We start from the raw sequence: 20,125 nt of genomic DNA, 5'->3' as shown, positions 1-20,125 counted from the left end.
GATGGAAAACGATTCTCATACTCCCAAGTGGAAATAGCTCATATCCGATTCGCTCCTCTGGCAACAGAGTTAGAGGAAGGCTCCAGAAAGGCATACTCAGGTTGTCAGAATCAGCTGGTAACATCAAGGTAAAGAACCATCCGGCAGAGATACAGCGTTGCTTCTCCAAAAGACGACCCTGAATCAAAGATTGATCATGGAATCGTGGACTTCATGAACTCAGAGAGAAATGAAATTGAGAAACTCAATCCAATGTAAATGCAAGCGGCAGCTGTTTTGCCGCCTTTTAAATAAAAATCTAACCGTTAAAGTCAAAAAAAAACAATACGGAGGCTACACTAAAAATAACAATAAAGGGACTACACTAGTATTATAGGGACCTAACACAGCAGATATTAGACTAAAAAGAAAACAAAAAATCTGTTTTTCAGCTTCAGCTTGTTCCTTGTAAACTTTAAACTTGTTACTTATCACATTGCTCTTTCTTGGTTATTGCAGAGACAAAGGTAACAACGCCTATACTGTTACCGCAACAGATGAACTCGTTATTCCAAGAATCTCTAGTAAGGAATATCAAAAGGGTCCTAATGAATCCAACACTGTAAAAAGTCTAATCTAGAATCAAGCAGACAATTATTTTGATTTATGGCTTTAAGTATCACTTTGTTTTTATATTCCAGTTGTTAATGCTACAGGCTACAGCTAAAGTCTTGAGAAAACTAGTTGTTTTGATTATTGATATGTAATTAAAACTAGCCTAGATCCATGTTAACCCCAGATCCATGAAGCCCCACGAGGGATTAAAAAACCAGGTGCAAAAACTCTCGTTGCTCAAATGATCAAAGGTTAAGATGAATGTATACTAGTTTATTTCTTCTTTCATTACATTAGCCAATAGATGTCTAGTTTCCGTTTTAGTTCTATTAGCATTACCCACCCCGCCATTGTATGTGACACATCTCATCCAAATTGGATTGTAGAGAGCACATTAGTTCTCTTGAACAAAAACATTTTGTTTTCCTAGGAAAAACATGAAAAAAGTAAAACCTCCAATTACTACAATTACAAATTACTAAATCTTATTATTTGTTTAATGCAGCATTGCATATATTGTGATTATCAAAAAATATTGCATTGTTTTTCAAGTTTTAAAATTATCATAATATGTTTGCACTTTCATGAGATGATGGAAAATATCAGCTAATTCAGAAGATTTATTTTCCTCAAGGGGGAGGGGGATATTTTTGTTAAATTTAAAGAGGGAAAGCAAGATATTGAGAAAAAGGGGGTTACTCAATGTTATCGTTGCTGATAAAATGGCTAAAGGGAGGGAGGTGCTTTTATATATATAATGTTTAGAGGGAGACTTTACTTTAAGATTTTAACATTATCATTGGCAAACATTGTCTTTAAATCTATTTCATATAACTCCCAACAAAAGGCTGATACTAATGACATAATAGACTTAATAGAAGTATACCTCACAACTAGAGCAAAGGTCTCCTCATAGTCAACTCCCCCCCTACGAGAATCCTCTCACTATGAAGTTATGAACCAAGCACATGGCACACAACGGAGGAGAGTTTGGTGTGAGAATACTCGGTTTGGAGAACACTACACCTTGGAAGAGGAGCACTTGGGTAACACCTAGTTGAAGAATGCATATCTAGCAAGAACATTAGGCCTAGGGACATTGTGCTTGGAGGGCACATCATATTGCAGGTTGGATAAACACTAGTTTATTTTCTTGTTTAATGGAGCACTCCATGTGGGCTTGCCTTGTAGACTTAGCCTTGGGTTACATGTGGACAAAAACCATGTTTTATATGAACTCCCTCACCTATTCGATATAAAGGCAAGAAAGTGTCTTTGTATGAATGTACTCGGTATTCTATCCTTGTAATTTGCCTAGAGAGATCTTGGTACTTGTGTAATGCAAGAAAGGAAGGCCTAGGGTTTAGGGTTTGTGATGTAACTCCTAGACAAGACATGAAAATGAATTCTAATACTAGGGTTGATCTCAATCTTAACACTAGTGTGATTCAAGAGAATAAGAACTAGGGTTTGTGTGATGAAAACCCTAAAGCAAAAACATGTAGCACTAGAGTAAAGAAGTCTTGGAGCTTGGTGTTGTTGATATGTGGTTGTCATTGATGTCAACCATAGTTTTAAAAAACGGAACCAGTGACCGGACCGGTCCAACTAATAAACCGGGTTTCAAACCAAGACTGGTCAAGTCTAAAAACCAGTTTTTAAAAAATATATTAAATAATTAATTTTTAATGAAAAAATCTACTTTTAAGATTTAAAACCATGATTCCAAACCAGACACAAAATATGCAAAGTTTGCTCATATATATACCATGTAAAGGTGAATATATCAAAATGGCACCAAGTGCAATACATATCAACAACAAAATATATAATCAATGAGGCTCTAAATGGCCTCTAGAGTGCAAAAACAAAGCCTACGAACTATGGGGCTACTGGCCTACTACAAGTCTACATATATGATAATAGTGATCAGCATTATAATTCTCATGAGTCATCATGATCAAACTCAATTGGTTGAGTCTTGACTCCCAAACTTTGCAACTACTTGAATCACAAACTTCATTATTGGTTCAGTGACTTGGATCTCAAACTTCTGAAGGTATTCTGCCCTAATATGCCCTATTACTTCATTTGATGCTCCACATGGCTTTACATGGCCTCCTATCCTAGCCAAGTGTTGCTTGAACCTGTTAATACCCCCTCCTCCAATAGATTTTTGGCAATATTTGCAGATCATTTTGCCATCAATCATATCACAATTGCCCATGCAGTATCCTTGGCTTTTGGAGGCATGAGGACTACTACTTAGCTCAAACTCTTTGTTGTTCCACTACTCTAGCGAAAACTCAACACTCTCCAAGCTCCCAATCAAACTCACAAAAATTCCAAATGAGATGTGTGAGGCAAATGAGGGTGTTTTTGGAGGGAAACAACCCTTATTTTCCCTCCAAAACACCCTAGAAGCTTCCTAAATTGTGTTGCGACCTTGGCAGCTAACTAGCCGGTTTAGGACAGAACCGGCAGATTTGACCATAAACTGGCCGGTTCTGTCCTAAACCCGCTGGTTAGCAACAGTTTTTGTGATTTCTAGGCAAAGCGAGGGGTCGAACCCCGTTTTTCTGCCGGTTTGACCCGCTCGGCTAATGAACTGGTCGGTTTGACCGATTACCAGTTCAAACCGATAGGTTTTTAAAACACTGAATGTCAACCCAAGCAACACTAAGAGATGCCCTGCCTTTTGTCAAACAAAATGACATGGAAATTCATAGAGTTTCGTGTCAAGATCATCCTCGATGGATTCTCCTCGTCGAATTGTTTCCAGCGGCATGCTATGAGAGGCCTCACGGTTTGTGAGCTATGACAGATTGAAGAAGAAGGACCCAATTTGTGGGCAAAAACCCCAAAGGGTGTTGAGGTGGCAGCATCCTTTTGGTCAAGATAACAAGGTTCTTCTCAAAAGATTTAAATAATCTTATTTGTGGCAAAAAGACTAAATTGGAGGGTTTTGTGAAAGTCCAAAATCAAAAAGGTGGTTTAAAGGCAATTAATTTCAAATTTTAAAAACCCCAAAGGAATTTTCCCTCTACATTTGAATTCAAAATTCAAATTCCTTCCTCCAAAATAGGAATCGCTGCATTCCTTGAAGCCCCTCCCAAGTCTATAAAAGACATTTGATCTATCATCCAATGTACGCAACTCAACGATGATCATTTGACTAATCTAGCTCTGAAATCTTTTTCAGCCACTGTGGGGACAATGCTATAACAGACGAGATGGTTCTTAAGTTGGCTTTGATTTGGTTTTGAATTTCATTTAGGACTATTCTCTTGCAGGTATGATCTGGGAAGCGAAGTGTTTATGGCACTGATTTTGAAGTTCAACAGAAACTCGGTCTTTGTTAGGGCAACTCATTTGTAGCATTTCAGATCAACAAAAGAACACCTGGATATAGGTCTGTTACAAACCATTTGTACTTGTTTTGAAGAAGTTCGGGTCTATATGTTTGAAGAAGTCATTGTGATGATTGCAGTTACTCCTGGCTACAAAAGTCGCGTTCTGTGGGTCATGCAAATGAATATTGATTCACCTCAGAACAGAATCCTCTAATTCAATATTACTCTGTGGCTTATTTGGTACAAGATTAAGGTTGTAGTCTGCATTGTCTTATTTGAAGTGGTGTATGATTTAGTGTATGCTACTAAGCATTACATTATGAAGATGGAAGGTGCAAGTGTAGCGAATACATTGAGTGTGATCTGATGATTTTCGGCCTTATTAGAAGGGTACAAGATTAAGGTTGTAGTCTGCATTGTCTTATTTGAAGCGGTGTATGATTTAGTGCATGCTACTAAACATTACGTTATGAAGATTGAAGGTGCTCCAAGTGTAGCGAATACATTGAGTGTGATCTGAATATTTTCGCCCTTATTAGAAGGGTTATCACTGCAAATTTTGAAGGAACCAGTGGTGTATGTCTCAGAAGTTCAAGTTTCCCTTTTAAAGATCATCAAGGCCTAGTAAGATGCATTGAACTCAGTTCTGTGGAGAAGAGTTTAAAGGCTCAAATCATCACTGTTCTCAACGAACTTATTTTAATTCTCAGCCTATTCTGAAACAGTCACAGTCATATTACAGCCTAGATCCTTGATTGTTGAAAAGATGCCACACCTACAGCAACATGTTCCCCAGTACAAACAATCAATGGTGAAAGATCTACAGTGACACGGTTCTGATGTGTGTGTGTGTGTGCGTGCTTGTTTTGAGCCTGCCAAAAGAAGATGACTTTATCAGCAAGTTCGAAATCAATTCACTGCATTTATGGTCTTCTATTCACAAAGAAACTCCAAGGTGACTTGACAAGCAGACTGAGATATGTTTTTACATTGAACATTTCCAATCATTTACAAGCAAAAGCAGAGAAATTTGTAGTTAGAGTTTCACACTTTCAGTAGTAATCAGTTGGGCTACATAATCATTCTTTACTTCAGCAGTGCCTTCATTGTCATAGCAATGCTCTATTCTTTGAAGTTGCAATAAGAAATTGACAGCAATGGTCTTGAGTAAGGAAGAATTTCATCCTTAAAGTAAAGGCTTTTGCACAGTGGGCATCTTCTGACAGAGTACGATTCAGTGCCTTATATAGCAGCAGTGAGAGGTTCATATTGATCAGTTTGGATAAGGGCTTCACAGGTTGCCAGTAAGGGCTCGTGTCATTAATCAGATTGCAGCGGTCTGGCCATCTTGTGGCAAGCAGCAGTTGGGCTTCGGGAAAACGGGTTTTCAAATTGTATATCTGTAAGGGTTGTTATCATTAAAATTGTAAGTCATTGTGCTTGGTATGGGAGCCCACAAATTTGCAGAAGTGTACTCATTGTAAGTGGGTCATTGACCCTGGTACGGGAGCCCACAGCACCTGAAAAATTTATTATCATTTTCAGGGTAGTTGTCTGGTGCTAGGCAGGTGGTCGGAGTCACCTTCAGGGTGGTAGGGTGGTGCTAGGGGAAATTGGAGCTTGCTAGTGCGTAGGAGCGTCCTTCCAGTTGGAGCCGGCAAATTGAACGTTTTTCTAGAGTACTAGGAAGTTGGGGTTTCCCTTTCAGTTGGAACTGAAGCATTTGATGTACTCACTACTCACAAAATTATTAGAAAAGCGTTCGGTGGTTTTTTGTCTACTGCTCATTTATGTTTTGATTTGATGGTGAAGATTAATTAATGCTCTGAAAAGGTTTAATAAGTTACTAAGTGCTAAGAAACACTGATTCACCCCCCTCTCAGTATTTCCAACAGGTGTGATACTTAACATGAAAAGGGCTTGCAGCTTATGTTGAGGTACTCTTGAGTCTTGATATCCACTTTTACACTGTCTAAAGGTCATGTGGCTTGTGAGATGCAAGCGAAGACTTAGGGTTTCTAGGATGTAAACCTTAGGATGGACAAGAAGCTTGGAAGGCAAGTGCTAGGGTTTTTCTTAGAGCATTTATACTCGTGTGATGCAAGAAGGCCTCGTGTTTAAACAATGTGAACCCTAAAGTAATACATCAACAATGGAGTGAAGAAGATCTAGTGTATGGTGTGATAACTAGCTTGGGGGGCTTATGTAATACATGCTTGGAGAATCCTAGAAGACTTGTGTGATGCCAGTGCAAACTGCAAATTAATGGGTGGACTTCTTCAAGTTAATGCTAGTTTGTTCTTGATCTTTTGGAGAGGATAGGATTAGCTTAATGGGATGCCTTGCAAGGCCATGTTTGTTGTTGAGGATTTACTGTTGATGGTGGATGTCCTAGTTAGGATTTGGATGAGATTGGAGTATCCTAACTTGTGATAAGTGGATAGGACATGCACCAGCTTTTGATGAACTGATGGTATGTACTTGTGTCTAGATTATGTCATAATATGAATTTTATGTTTTCTGTCAAATTATTGCACATTGCACATCTGAAAACCAGAATTATGTCTCACATGTTAATGAGCAGTATCTAAGGATGTTTGGTATGCTGATTTATCATCTGCAGGTAGCAGATTTGTTAGGTGGTTTAACAAGCTAAGAAGGAAATAAAATGGCAGACTTAGGGCTGCACTAAATCTGTTGTTATAAATTAATTTCCATATCTGATATGTGAAGGGAAGTGTGCCCTTAGGCCTGTGAATCTTCTCCCACTCAAGTGCGTTATTTCGCCGTTTGTTTTCTTGAGCTGCCTAGTATATTTGGTTCAACAGAAGGGAAGTATTTGCTGCTGTAATTCATATCTCAGTGTCAGCCATAAGGTTGAAAGGTCACAAGAAACAGATCAGGGGAACCTCAAGCATTGAGATGAAATTTCTGTCGTGTTTTGAAGTGCAGATTTCTAAAATTTCTACAATCTATTGCCATATATGTAGGATATAGTGTCCTTATAAAGGAGATCACTGCCTGCCTTAGTCCTAATGATTAAAATATGTTAGTCATGTGCCACTGGTAAAGGTAAAATAATAGAGTTAGTCTCAACTATATCCCACCTTATCCCTTTGACACTTGTGAGGTTGGCTAGGAAGATTATAAAGGAGGACACTAATCTCCTCTATATGGACACCATCTTCTGTGTATATATAGATAGATAGATCAGACCTTAGTCCTAATCATTAAATCATGTTAGTGATGATGTCTATGGCCAAGGTAAAATAACAAAGTTAGTGAGTCCTAGTTGTATCTCACCTTTACACCCTCGTCATTTACGAGGGTAGTTAGCATATCGATAAGATATTTTGCAAAGATGTGCACTAATCTCCAATATAAGGACACTGTCTCTTTGACATTTATTAAATGTTTTGCAGAGGTGGGTATTGGGACCTTAGTCCTAATGATTAAATCATTTCGGTGGTGATGTCAAAGACCAAGGTAAAATAATGGATTTGATGATTACTAGTTATATCCCACCTTACCCCCTTGACATTTATGAGGATAGTTCAGCATATAAATTAAAGATTTCACATAGGAGAGCACCTATCTCCTAAATAAGCAATTATATCCTGTATATTCTAAATCAAAATCTTCTCTGTTTTCTTGCCTCATCCTCATTGGCTCCTTGATCTCCTCATATCTTTGAAATTCATTCTTCACTGTTTGCATAAATTTTTCTGCTGGATACCATGTCAGTTCATAGTTTAAGCATAAATAGAATAACAGGATGAACATATCCTTCCACCTTTCTTTAATCTTAAGGCATTTGTATATCCTTCTATTATAAACTGAGCACCATATAAGACAGTTCAACTAGTCCTTAATCCAGGTTTTGTAAACATATTGAAATAGCTATCTACCTCAGATATACATGGCCATCTATTTTAAAGAGAATATTAAACACCAAAATCAGAATACTCATACACAAAATACAGATGGCAATGCCAAGTACCTCAACAGCATCAACAACAGTAGTTGTCATGTCATAGGTGATTTCTTCAAATGTCTCATCCAGAAAAAAGACTATTGTTGCAAGTTTTCTGCCTGTCAACGAGGCTTCTATCTCTTCACGCCCAGGGATACTACGCCTTGGTCCAGCCTTAACAGAACGTTTCAAAGCATTCCATGTATTTAAAGCAAGGGCTTGGATTTCAAGATCACCATCTGCAGCATTGGCAACGTCATGCACATATTCTGACAAGTATGCCCCGATATCCTTCCCAGGTGGCATTGCTGAACTACATAAGTACATGAGCTCCCATGCTTTTAACAAACAAAACCTGGCAAATAGTTAAGAATATCAAAATTGAGTAATCCAAATATACATACCAATCTAAAACAAATGTATATAACTTGCAATTAGATGATCCACGTGATCATCCAGAACCTATTGCTAATTTATATCACTGTATTTCCACCCTTTTGATTCTGTCAGAAAGCATTGTAAATAACATTTAAATTTACAAAACCTTGTTTGTCAAAACAGAACTCATTGGACATTCTGCACCATAGTGTGCAAAATGTTAAATTTTTGAAGTTGGTAGGTATCTTGAAACCAGGCTATCATTAACACCAATGCATATAGTAGTCTCATGCCAAGCACAAGTACATCAATCCTTAGGAACAAGGCACCAGCAGTAGTCTGAAGGTTGAACATTACAGAACAAGAGAAATTAACTGTGAAATCCATGATTAGGAAAGAGTTAAGGCACCATTAAAATTAATAACTTCATGTTCAGAATCTCTTAAGCATTAACTGACGTCCTTGTTTCTGCAGCACATGGCAATCTTTTACCAAACAGAAAGCTGAACTCATTGTATTGTCAACTTTTAAGAAAAAACCTGTAATTTCCAAAGCAATTGAGGCCACTCAACTGACTAAATTGAGTGTGTGTAGGATTAAACATGAATAGCACCAAAAAGGAAGTGTGGAAGGCAGTTGACACTGAAACATCTAACATATATGCTCAAAGTTAGGAAGTCATTTTTCCACCATGCATAACTTGCAATGCCCAAGTATGTATTTGTTAATTTGAACCCATGACGATCACAAACTATATTGGCTCAAGCTCGTCAAGAAACGTGAACAGTAAGGACTTGCTATAAATGGTTGAGTCATTACCAATGTTTTGATAATGAGATGCCTGTATTGACAGTTTTTTTAAAACACTGATATCGAACATATCAGGCAAGTACATATCTCATTTGAATTTTTGCATGAAGCAAAGCAAACCAAACTCTCTTTATTTTGCAAGCTTCTAACCATCACAACTGATCTTAAGAATATAAAAACTTAAAAAGATACAAAATTTAAAGTTTCAAACAGAAAAGACAAAAATTGCTACAATCTCATGAATTGAGGAAATCCATAAAACAGCCATTCAAAAACCAGCTGCTAGCAAACGCAGCTATTAATACCTGTCAGGATTATTGCGTGTTTGTTTAGAAATCTGTGCAAAAAGCTCATCACGAAGCTCAGCACGTTTCAATGTGTGCTTGTACAGTTTTATAACAAGTTCTATCTGATCCTGCATGCTTAAAGGAGTTGCCCGCTCAGATGTATCCACTCCCATGTACTTCAAAACGACCTGGAACAATTTTACTGCACGGCTTACAAGGTCACTGTTGATTCTTAACAATGATGTTGGGATTGGCTCCTGACAGCAATACCAAATCAAAGTTTAGCAAATGATCCTTAAAAACATATTTAGAATTGGAACAGAAAAAAGTGTATGCATATGACTGCAATATGAATGTGTTCTTTATCAAGACATGAATATTTTCACATAAGCATCTTTATGTGACACCCTGACAAAAGAGTTAGAAAATATTCAATAAACATGCAACATGTTATTCTGAAGATATCTTACTGACAAATGAAAGTTACACAAATGCATATCTCTTTAGAATTTAAACGATCGTAGCAGTTGCTATAAGTGATGCAGATTTGCAAATCATAGAAAATAGATACATATCCTTACTCTTTGAAAGCAAAGCATGTCCTCCAACGTGAATTTCTCTCGACCCTGTGGTGCCACAGACCTCTTTGAGAAAAACCCACGTTTTCCCCCAGACTGCATTTGCTTTTGCATGGATCTGATGAACCCTTCAACCTAACATAGCAAAACACACAAACCATGGATCCAAGTCATTGCAATGAATCTTAACAGATACAGAATAAGGAAATGCTTGGAACATCAACGTCAAGCGTGATACTGAGGTCATTCAACAAAAAGATTTAATATTATGCATCACCTTGTTCATTGAATCTAACAAAATAATCTCTCCCTGCTATTGTTTAAAATGCTTCGACTACTTTGCAAAATAAATTCTTTTCAGAACATCAGAATATGATAATACCTGGAATCTTTCCAGAAGAGGGATTGCCCCAGCCAACTCTGGTATCAATGTCATGGACAATGTCCTTGGTGTTCTGTTTCAATAAAATAAACAATCAGGGGCAATGAAATATTATTGTGCTTCCTCTTCATTGCAAAATAGTTAATTGTTTCACACACACACATACATAAACCGCTTTCTGTTTACATTTTTGACATAAGATGATTATGTAAAAAGATACATTTCATTTACAAAACTGGGGAATTTCTTATTCACAATATGTGATCTGATAAACTTATACTTAGTTCACTCATAGAAGGGAGGAATATGAATGCAATTAGTTGAGGTTCACTACTGCCAAACTGTCCATCTTCTTCAAGTCCAACGTCAGTTGTGCCTTTAGTCTATTTCATTGCTATTTTGTGTTTGCCCTGGAAATGAAAACCCCTGATAGGTTGCTTGACCCTTGTGATCACATGAAGTTTCTTAAGTGAAGTTTATATGGCAGCATTTCTTTTATTTTCCTCTTTCTTAGCAAGATAATAACTTGTTTAAGAAGCGGAAAAGAAAAAGCCACAAAGCACTGTTAGGCACAAATCATGTTAAGCTTAGGGTTATTGTCATGGTTTTATAGAAGATTCAGACTGCATAACTAATGTGAATATAATCCAAATATGGATTGTGCAATCAATCAATATAAATGGCTACAACAACCTGACTATGAAAACCTTAGATACCAGTTTGCCTGCTCTGCTCTGACTCATTCATTTTATAAAACATGGTAAATATGTTATTTACAGGGGAAACAATCTAGTCCAAGCAAAATATCGATGTATTTTTGGTCATTCTGTAATATAAAACTCAGTTTTCGCAAATGATCAAAACAATCAAAAACCAATTCCAAAACTGCATACATCTTTAAATGGCAATGATGGCTAGGGACCACTGCATGCATAGTAAAAAGTCAACGAGGATCAAACTAATAACTGCCTGCCTCTGGTTGGTTAATATATACAGGTTCACAAAATTGATGCCACAAGATGGTTCAGAAAAGAAACTTTATAAAGGTGCATTGCATGAATAAAACTGATTGCAAAGCTTTATACATCGTTCAATGGCTGTGATGGCTAGGGACCATTGCATGCATAGTGAGAATCAACAAGAATCAAACTAAGAAATTGTAGCTCGTTGGTTAGAATACAAAAACACAAAATTGACACCACAAGGTGGTTCAGAAAAAAAACCTCCTCAAGGATCATTACTCATGCATTACATGAATGTAAATTGCAGGCAATAGAATTTTCACAAACCAAACCCTTAACAGGTGAAACCAAACACTGACTCCACAAATTTCAGCAGGCATATTTCCAATTACCATTTGAAGCATTATTAAGAAAAAAATTGCACAGCTCTATCATAGCTTGAAGAAAAGTAACCAGACTCGACTCCGCAAATGGTTTGGCAAGGTCAGAATTGAGAATGCAAAATTATAGAAACTAAAACAAATACAAAAAAATTCACCCAAAGATAAAATACTGATCTTTTGCCAAGACAAACTCTATCGATGAAAGGCATCATAGCAAGATTCGAATCCAAACACGACCCAATACGGACAAAATATGTAACAAAAAAATCTTATACAATCCCCAATACGGAAGTATAGATACGAAAAATATGCATTTTGTTCCAAATTTTGGAGGAATTTCAAACTCAGGAACAGAGTAAATAAGAAAAATAATTCGTTTCTTGAAAATTTCACTATTTAGTTTATATTTATAGATCCTTTTTAGGTTTTTTTTCTTAATATTTTCAGGGTTTTCAGGTTTTTGTGGGTTTTATAGGTCAATCCGGGTATCAAAGACATGAGGTATATTACCAAGGACAATAAAAAACTGCATTGATCATACCATGTTCGTACTGTAGAAAATTCACCAAATTTTGTAAGACTGCCGAATTTCCATTCAACAAACGACAATACAATCAAATCCTGCTACTTTGGTCGAAGACTATGTCCATCAAACTGTGATCTAGTGATTAACAACACTAAAGACCCAGGTTCAAACTCCAGTGGCCATAGCGCCCTAAGCTTGGCCCGTGAACCAAATCTGGCTTGGCTGATAAAACCAGCTGAGTTAACCTGGTGACGAGTCAACAGCGCCACCAGCAGGAATGACTTGCCAACTGCAAATTTGACTCATAAGTACACGCGAGTCAGTTTATACAGGGTCCGAGCTTTTCCCAAATGAAATGACAGTGTCTATTTTACATTTTGTATTATCCAAGTGTTTGCCAAGTTCGAGTCAAACTCTTATTGTCTGGCCTCGGTATGTCTTTCGCATGAATATGGTGTTAAAAGTGGGTTGCGTTAATGCTGATGGGGATTGTGGTGACTCCTGCCCCAAAGGTTTAAGGGCACAGCAGCCATTACACTGACCTCAAAGGGGTTGCACTTACACTTCAAAACATTCAGACCTGTTTAATTAAAATCATAAACACTCGGCAACCAAAAGAAGAAGATCAATTATAATATTGCAAGTTGACTTTCAGCTCAACTGTATGTCTTATTGCTAATTCAGGTAAAAGAAGTTATGCCGATAAGTCTTATAACTCAGAACTATCGAGGTTAGAAATTGCATAATAAAATGTTTTAATCGGCAGATTATGGGTAATAAAATGAAATGCAAATGCTCTGGTGGGCATTGTGTTACAAGAGAAATGAATATTAAGCACATAATTTTTTGGTTGTGTTCATATATTTAAAGATCCCGGTATAAAACCAACCCTGACGAGTTCAAAAAAGAGGTCACATAAAGATATCAAAACAGCGTTCTAACTAACTACATTTTATGCTGCTGAATTGATACAAAATGAAACACTAGTTGCAATGTGTGAACAAACTTACGGAGCAAAATCCGTGCCATCGCTGTCGTCGTCCTCTGCACTGGGGACAATGGCCCTGGAATGCAACGGGGTGCCGTCGCTGGAGCTCAAAGATTCACGCCTCGTCCTAATGTACTGAATACTCCCCGGCGACGGTGTGTCAACCATCATTCCGGTCGATCGCGTGTTCGAAACTTCTGCCTATGTCAAAAATAGCCAAACCCCCCTCGCTCGATCGACAAATGCTCACCTTGCCCACATCTCATATGTGAACGACCCAGAGTTCGAATCCTGCCGATATGCCGAATGCAATTGGCCCGAAGAAATCCAGCAGAAGAGCTCCTCCTATGAGATTCAGATCTGAAACAGCCCGAGTGACTGCATGAGTTCTTGGTGATTATTTTTTAGGCATTGCAGAAACCCGGGATCGAGCCGTGGGAGAGTTGTTTGGAGGGAAAAATATATACAAAGCAAGACGAGGACCGGATGGTACCTAAATCCCGGTTGTAGTAGCGTAAAGCTGCCTCAAAGCAACCGCCATTAACTGTGCGAATCTGGCAGGCGGAAAAAGCTCACGGGACAATGCATGGCCTCATTTTCCCTAAACTGAAGAACGGACATGGGACCAAGATTCAAACCCTCCTCCTTTGCCAAAATAATAGCATAATAATGTTTTGCCCATCCCGATCTACGCCATCGCTATCAACGTATAGGATACGTTGTGCTACCAGTCGATGGATCTATGTATGAAGTATGGATAAAGATGTTAAAAAATTCGAATTTATTTTGATTTTCCATATTTGATATGCCTTAAAATATATATATATATATTAACGGATAGAGGTGTTAAAAAAAATCAAAATTATATTTATTTGTCGCATTAAATATTAATTAAAAATTGTGTATTTATTTTTCTGATTATTTATATTTTGGAAAATAAATTTAATGAGAAAGAATATATATGTCTTTAATAAATTATTTTAAAATTGTGTTATTAAGTTATCGTTTATGAGAAAAATTTTATTATTATAAATAATTAACTAATATCTATATTAATTTGATGTTTAAATAAATAATTATTATACATTTTAAAAAATTATAAAATTGGTAATAAAATATATATTACATTTTCAAGTCAAATATAGTTGTTGGAAGATTTGTTCTCCCTATTTAACATGTAGCCATGATATAGTTGTTGGAAGATTTGTTCTCCCTATTTAATATGCAGTCATGATCTGATTCTTCAACTTGTGTTGACCATGAACCACACTTTGATTCAAAACGTGACAAAAGTATTATAATGTGATCTCCATGGAAAAATCTTCTCAAAAACATTTTACTTATTTTAATATAATTATTTGATTTTTAAGATAAAAAAAACTTTTATCCTAGGCACATTTTACAACATTGAAGTGGTTATCTGTTAATATAATATAATAAGTTATAAAAAAATAACAATATTATAATTAGTTCAAATATTTAAATTTAATATTGTTTATGGGGTTTTAGGAAAAAGGTGATCAAGTGTTTTGTTAAGGCACTTTTTGATGTGAAGTTATTGGTTCAATTTTTCGCCCTCATTAAGGTGATATATTGGACATGTTGAAGATATAATCTTGCTGAGGTTAAAAAAAAATGTAAATTAATTATGTCCACTGGTTAAAAAGTGATATATTGGACATGTTAAAAATGTAGTCTTGCCAAGTTTACAAAAAAATGTAAATTAATTATGTTCATTGGTTGCACCCTTTGATGTTAGAAAGTGATATATTGGACATGTTGAAGATGTAGTCTTGCCAAGCTTACGAAAAAAATGTAAATTAATTATGTCCACTGGTTGTACTCGTTGATGTGAAGTCACTCGTTCAAATCCAGATCGGGTAGATATATTGAAAATGGTGATATTAACAAAATTGATATCTCTCCATATTTAATATATTTGAGTTTAATATGGATTTATGTTACAAAATTTAAATGTTATTATTTATAAATAGTAGATGGGTAAATTTTTTTATTTTTTTATTATCATGTGCATTTATAGGTTTTTTATTTTTTATTTTTATTTTATCTCATATATATTTAGAATAGTGAGGTATTTTGCACTTGGAGGAGATATTTGTTGTGACGTAATTTAACAGAGGTAATAATAAAATAAAAGTCATATAAATCAATTTTGGAGTAAATTTAGATTTATATTTTTAAGTTAAAAGTACAATTATAATGATAACAAAGATTTGATCCCGAACTTGGTCATAAAAAGGAAAAAGCATTTACTTATTTAGTTTTTCATAAGAAAAATGAATAACTATGTATGTATATATGTACATCACAACATTTAATAAAATAAACCATTATCTTAAATATTAATTTACAAAACACTCACAAGGACCCAATTTGTTAAGGTGTAGTTCTTTTACCATTTAATTCTATGTCATTAAGGAATTAATACATAACATAGAATTAAATGATTAAAAAAATAGTGTAAGAATTTAGATCTCTCTTAAAACTTTATAGATCCAAATTTAACATGAATTTGCATTAGATATATATATTGGTAGTTGTTTATTTTGTTGGTGTTCCGTACTGTTATGTGACATCTCTCCTATTTTTTTTTATAGAAATACAATTAATTAGGAAATAAAATCTAATCTTTTTATTTCTAATTAATTAATTAAAAAATATATATATAATTTTAGTAATAAATATTTATTAATTTTTTATTACAAATTAATTAAATATGTTTTTTCCATTTTCATAATTAATTTATAATAATAATAATAATTTTTATTTTATATAATAAAATATTTTTAATTTAATATAAAATTTAAATTTAATTTTAGTATAAAATTGGTAAATATGTTTTAAATATAGAATTAGATTGAGCCTTGATGGTTAATTCAATTAGTCGAGTCCTTCGTTAAACCATTTTTCCCAGTGAAAGGTCAGGGCTTCAATGTAGAGATCATCAATCTCTAAAATTCATAATTATCATAAATTAAGTAATAATTTTAAATTTTAAAATTAATATAATATCAACATTCTTTAATATAAATTATATAATTTGAAATCTTATTTAAAATTTTAAAACATCTTTCGACAAATCAAATATTTAATATAATTTAAATAGTTATTATTTACATAGTTTTATATATATAATAACACTATAATCCACAAAAATTATAAAATATTTTTCTTAGAGAACATTTATAATTATTTTCTATGTATCCATATTATAGATAAAACTATATTAACTTAAAAAGTATAGATAAAACTATATTAATTTTAAAAAAAATCAATATTAAGATAGATATTATAAAAAAGATTTGATTTATTTTATATAACTAATTTAGATCTATTTTAATTAGTTTTCATTCTAAAAGAGGTTTGCATCTCAAGAGACAGAGATTCTTCTCCACACTTGATAGATCCGGATTTTAAAATAGATCTAGGGCAGTTTAATTAAATAGGCTATATTCCACATTAATAACATGGGTCAATATCATGGGTTTTCAATATCATGAATCATTTTTATTTTTATTATTATTTTATTTCTATTATTATTTTATTTTTATAAGGTTATTTTTAATTTGTTATTTTTACTATTATTTTTATTTTATTTTTATTTTTTAACTGATTTATAAGGTTTACATTGTATTAAGCTTTTCATTTAATTTTATTTTTATCTATAGGACATTACATTACATTGAGTTACAACATCTATATCATAATGGGCTAGAGAGGACCACAATTATACATATCATGTGAATTTTGTAGATTTATAATTAATGATTTATTAGTTTGGAGGTCTTTATTTTGGAATAGGACTTTCACAATTTTAATTTAATTATCATTAACTATTAAGTGAATGGTAGGGATTTAACCTCCATAGCATAATTTAAAATATTTGTAGTAGTATACATAAATCAAAAGTTGAGATTTATCTCGAAAAATGTTATGCCTTTTTTACCATTTTAATTAAATTGGTTAATTAAAAAATATGTCATATCAACAAGTGTCATATGATTTATGAAGTGAGTTATGGTTTTTTTGGACAAATGTTATTGATAAGTCATGGTATTGACCCATGATATTGTATGAAAGCCTATTTACATAATAAAAATATCCATAGTAAAGTAATAAAGTAAAGGTAAATCTCTATGATTAAGAATCTTGTTCAAAATAAAGTTATAATTTAGTTAGTTTTTATGATTTTTTTTAATTTTAGCACATGTATTAGGAAGTAAATTAAGCTAATTATATGTACATATGTATTTGGTAAATTATTTTTAATATATGTATGTTATATTATTGTAATAATATATTTTTAAATTTGTAATTAGGTAAAATTCAATTTTATTTATAAATTAAAGTTGGAGGTTAATAAAAATTATATGATTTTATTAAATGTAGTTTAGGTGGAAAGAAAAAGGGACCATGGTTTTTTACAAACATTATTTAAGTTAAAAATCATTTTTTTGTTTTAAAGTAAAACTTGAAATTATTATGTGAGTAACCTAAAACCTAAAGACATCTCGTAATAATAAAAATATACTCTTTATAAACTACTCACCAAAAAAGTGAAAATGATTTCTTTAAATAATAATGACTATTCAACTTGTAATTCTAAAAAAAAATTATCTTATCAAAATACTTTTAAATTATTAATTATTTATTTAACTCCTCTGGGTAAATAATAATATTTTACCTCTGATTTTTTGCTTATTCATTTACCTCCTTCTTGTATTGAAAGAGTCATGTTTACCTATTTGATAGAAACCTTTCAGCGACATATATATCTTTTTATTTAAATTTATAAATTTAAATAATTTATATCTTTATTTAGTTAATTATATAAATAGAGAAAGTCTAGCTAAATAGATCTTATGACCTTTAAAAAAAAAATCAATATTAAATCTTTTAGGTATTTTTTTCAATAGGAATATTTATTATAATATATTATTTATTATTAAAATTAATATTAAAAAAAATCAAATTATTTTTAACTTTATTTTTAATATATTTAATTATATTTAAAATAGATATATAAATATTAAATTTGTATTAATATTTATATCAAAATTGAAATTTATATATTAATAATTTACCTTTACAGGAAATATATAAATATTAGCTATATATTAAATAAATTATTTAATAATCAATTACAAATTATTTAATTAATAAACACAATTAATATTAATAAAATTTAAAATACTTATGTGAATTAATTGATTAAATATTTTTTATAATATATTATATTCATAAATATTAATATTTAAAATTAAATATGTTCCAATCAAACATTTATATTATATTTAATATTTAATATTTATAACTATAATTAAAATACAATGCAGATTTTTAATTGGAATACTTCATCAAAGAGTTAACTATGTAAATCTACTTCTTTGGATATCTTCAATACCTTTTGTATATATTTACTTCATTGTTGATATTTGACCATTGCTAACTGCTTTAAATATCTACTTCATAATTGATGTTTGACCATTGATAACTGCTCTAAATATATTAAATTTAGATCAAACCAACTAGGCCTACTTTGGGCCCTAAGAGACTTTGAGGAGGGTTTTAGTGGCGCTCGTTATGTCTTTGCATATATTAATGATGCCATTGTTGCCTTCTTGTGATTTTGCTTGGGAGGGGTAACATGTTTATCTTGTTCAACATGTGTAGTAAGTTTGTGGGTTACATCTCAACGTTATCTTCTTTGAATTTGTAATTTCAAAAGGTTTCTAAAGGTACTTTTGGATTGCACATGTTTGGGGGCTTTGGGATTTGATTGATTGAGAAATATATAAAAAGCCATCTGAATTGAGTGAAAGGTCTCTATAAAGTTGTGTAATGATTTAATTTTTTTTGATGAGGTAGGTGTGGTTTAGTAGTTGACATTGAATGTAGTGTTTATAATGACCTAAATAAAATTAGGTGGATATAAAGTTATTATTGTATATATAAATTGATTAAATGTGACTAATTAATATTAAGTTAATATAATCTTTTATTATTCATATATATTTATAAAAATAAAATTAACATAAAAGAAGATAATAAATATCATAGGATGAAAAGATATGGATTTTATGATTATTATATAAAGCTTTAATATGTGGCTAAGGGAAAGTGACAGGCGGTGTTTAGAGTAGGAAGGAACTAGAGCGTAATGGAGGAGACAAGATCTCGAGACAATATGGCAAAACAACAAAAAGGACATTGTGGATTATTTGGATGATTCCATTTTCCCAACAAACAGGACATCGTGGATTATTTGGATGATTCCATGTATTATGACATTGTTGCATCCTAGGAGGAAATTATGATGGTGTGTAAGCATAATGTATAGGAGGCAAGGCATTATGATTCAAAAAGGGGGTTAAAAGTATGTTTGAGATTCACAATCAATCAAAAAGAAGGAACAAAACATTTATCCAAAGGAATAGAAGCATCTTCAAGGGGATTGTTCAAGGAATCATATCATGTTGATATTAATGGGGAGGATGACACTGAAGGAAAATGGAGGTGTGGACTATATAGGTAAATGAAATAAAGACCTAGGGAGAGTAAGAAAAATATTCATTTCAAGAACATTTAGATTCATCTCAAAGTTATCATGATCCAATAAATAAGGTGGATTGAGAAAACAAGGATTGCTTCCAAGGTAAGTATTGTGCTTTTTGGGCCTTATAATTTATGTCTTTTAGCTTATAATGCATAGGCTTTTGATGAGTGCACTACTAGAAAATTATCTTCTTTGAATTTGGAAATCAAAAGGGTTTCTAAAAGTACTTTATGGCACTTTATTGGGGGCTTTGGGATTTGATTGATTGAGAAATATATTTAAAAAGCCATGTGAGTTCAATGGAAAGTGTTTATAAAGTTGTGTGATGGTTTAA

General features: G+C 33.0%; 1 protein-coding gene across 1 annotated transcript in view; it reads right to left on the bottom strand.

Annotated features, from left to right (window-relative positions):
- The window catches only part of LOC149155655 (kinesin-like protein KIN-14I), a 102,118-nt gene extending 88,276 nt beyond the window's left edge, over positions 1-13,842 (bottom strand). Inside the window, exons 1-5 of the mRNA XM_089445864.1 lie at positions 13,237-13,842; positions 10,356-10,428; positions 9,977-10,108; positions 9,414-9,652; positions 7,948-8,275 (exon numbers count right to left, since the gene is read on the bottom strand). Of these exons, the coding sequence (XP_089301990.1) occupies positions 7,948-8,275; positions 9,414-9,652; positions 9,977-10,108; positions 10,356-10,428; positions 13,237-13,385 (921 nt within the window). The 5' untranslated portion in view covers positions 13,386-13,842. The remainder of the gene's footprint in view (positions 1-7,947; positions 8,276-9,413; positions 9,653-9,976; positions 10,109-10,355; positions 10,429-13,236) is intronic.
- Positions 13,843-20,125: the final 6,283 nt, after the last annotated feature.

Source organism: Pinus tabuliformis, chromosome 9, assembly GCF_031772625.1.
Source record: "Pinus tabuliformis cultivar Carrire ecotype Pingquan chromosome 9, CPIR1, whole genome shotgun sequence".
Taxonomy (NCBI): Eukaryota; Viridiplantae; Streptophyta; class Pinopsida; order Pinales; family Pinaceae; genus Pinus; species Pinus tabuliformis.
The sequence above is the reverse complement of the archived record's forward strand: the minus strand, read 5'-3'. Positions and strand labels throughout refer to the sequence as shown.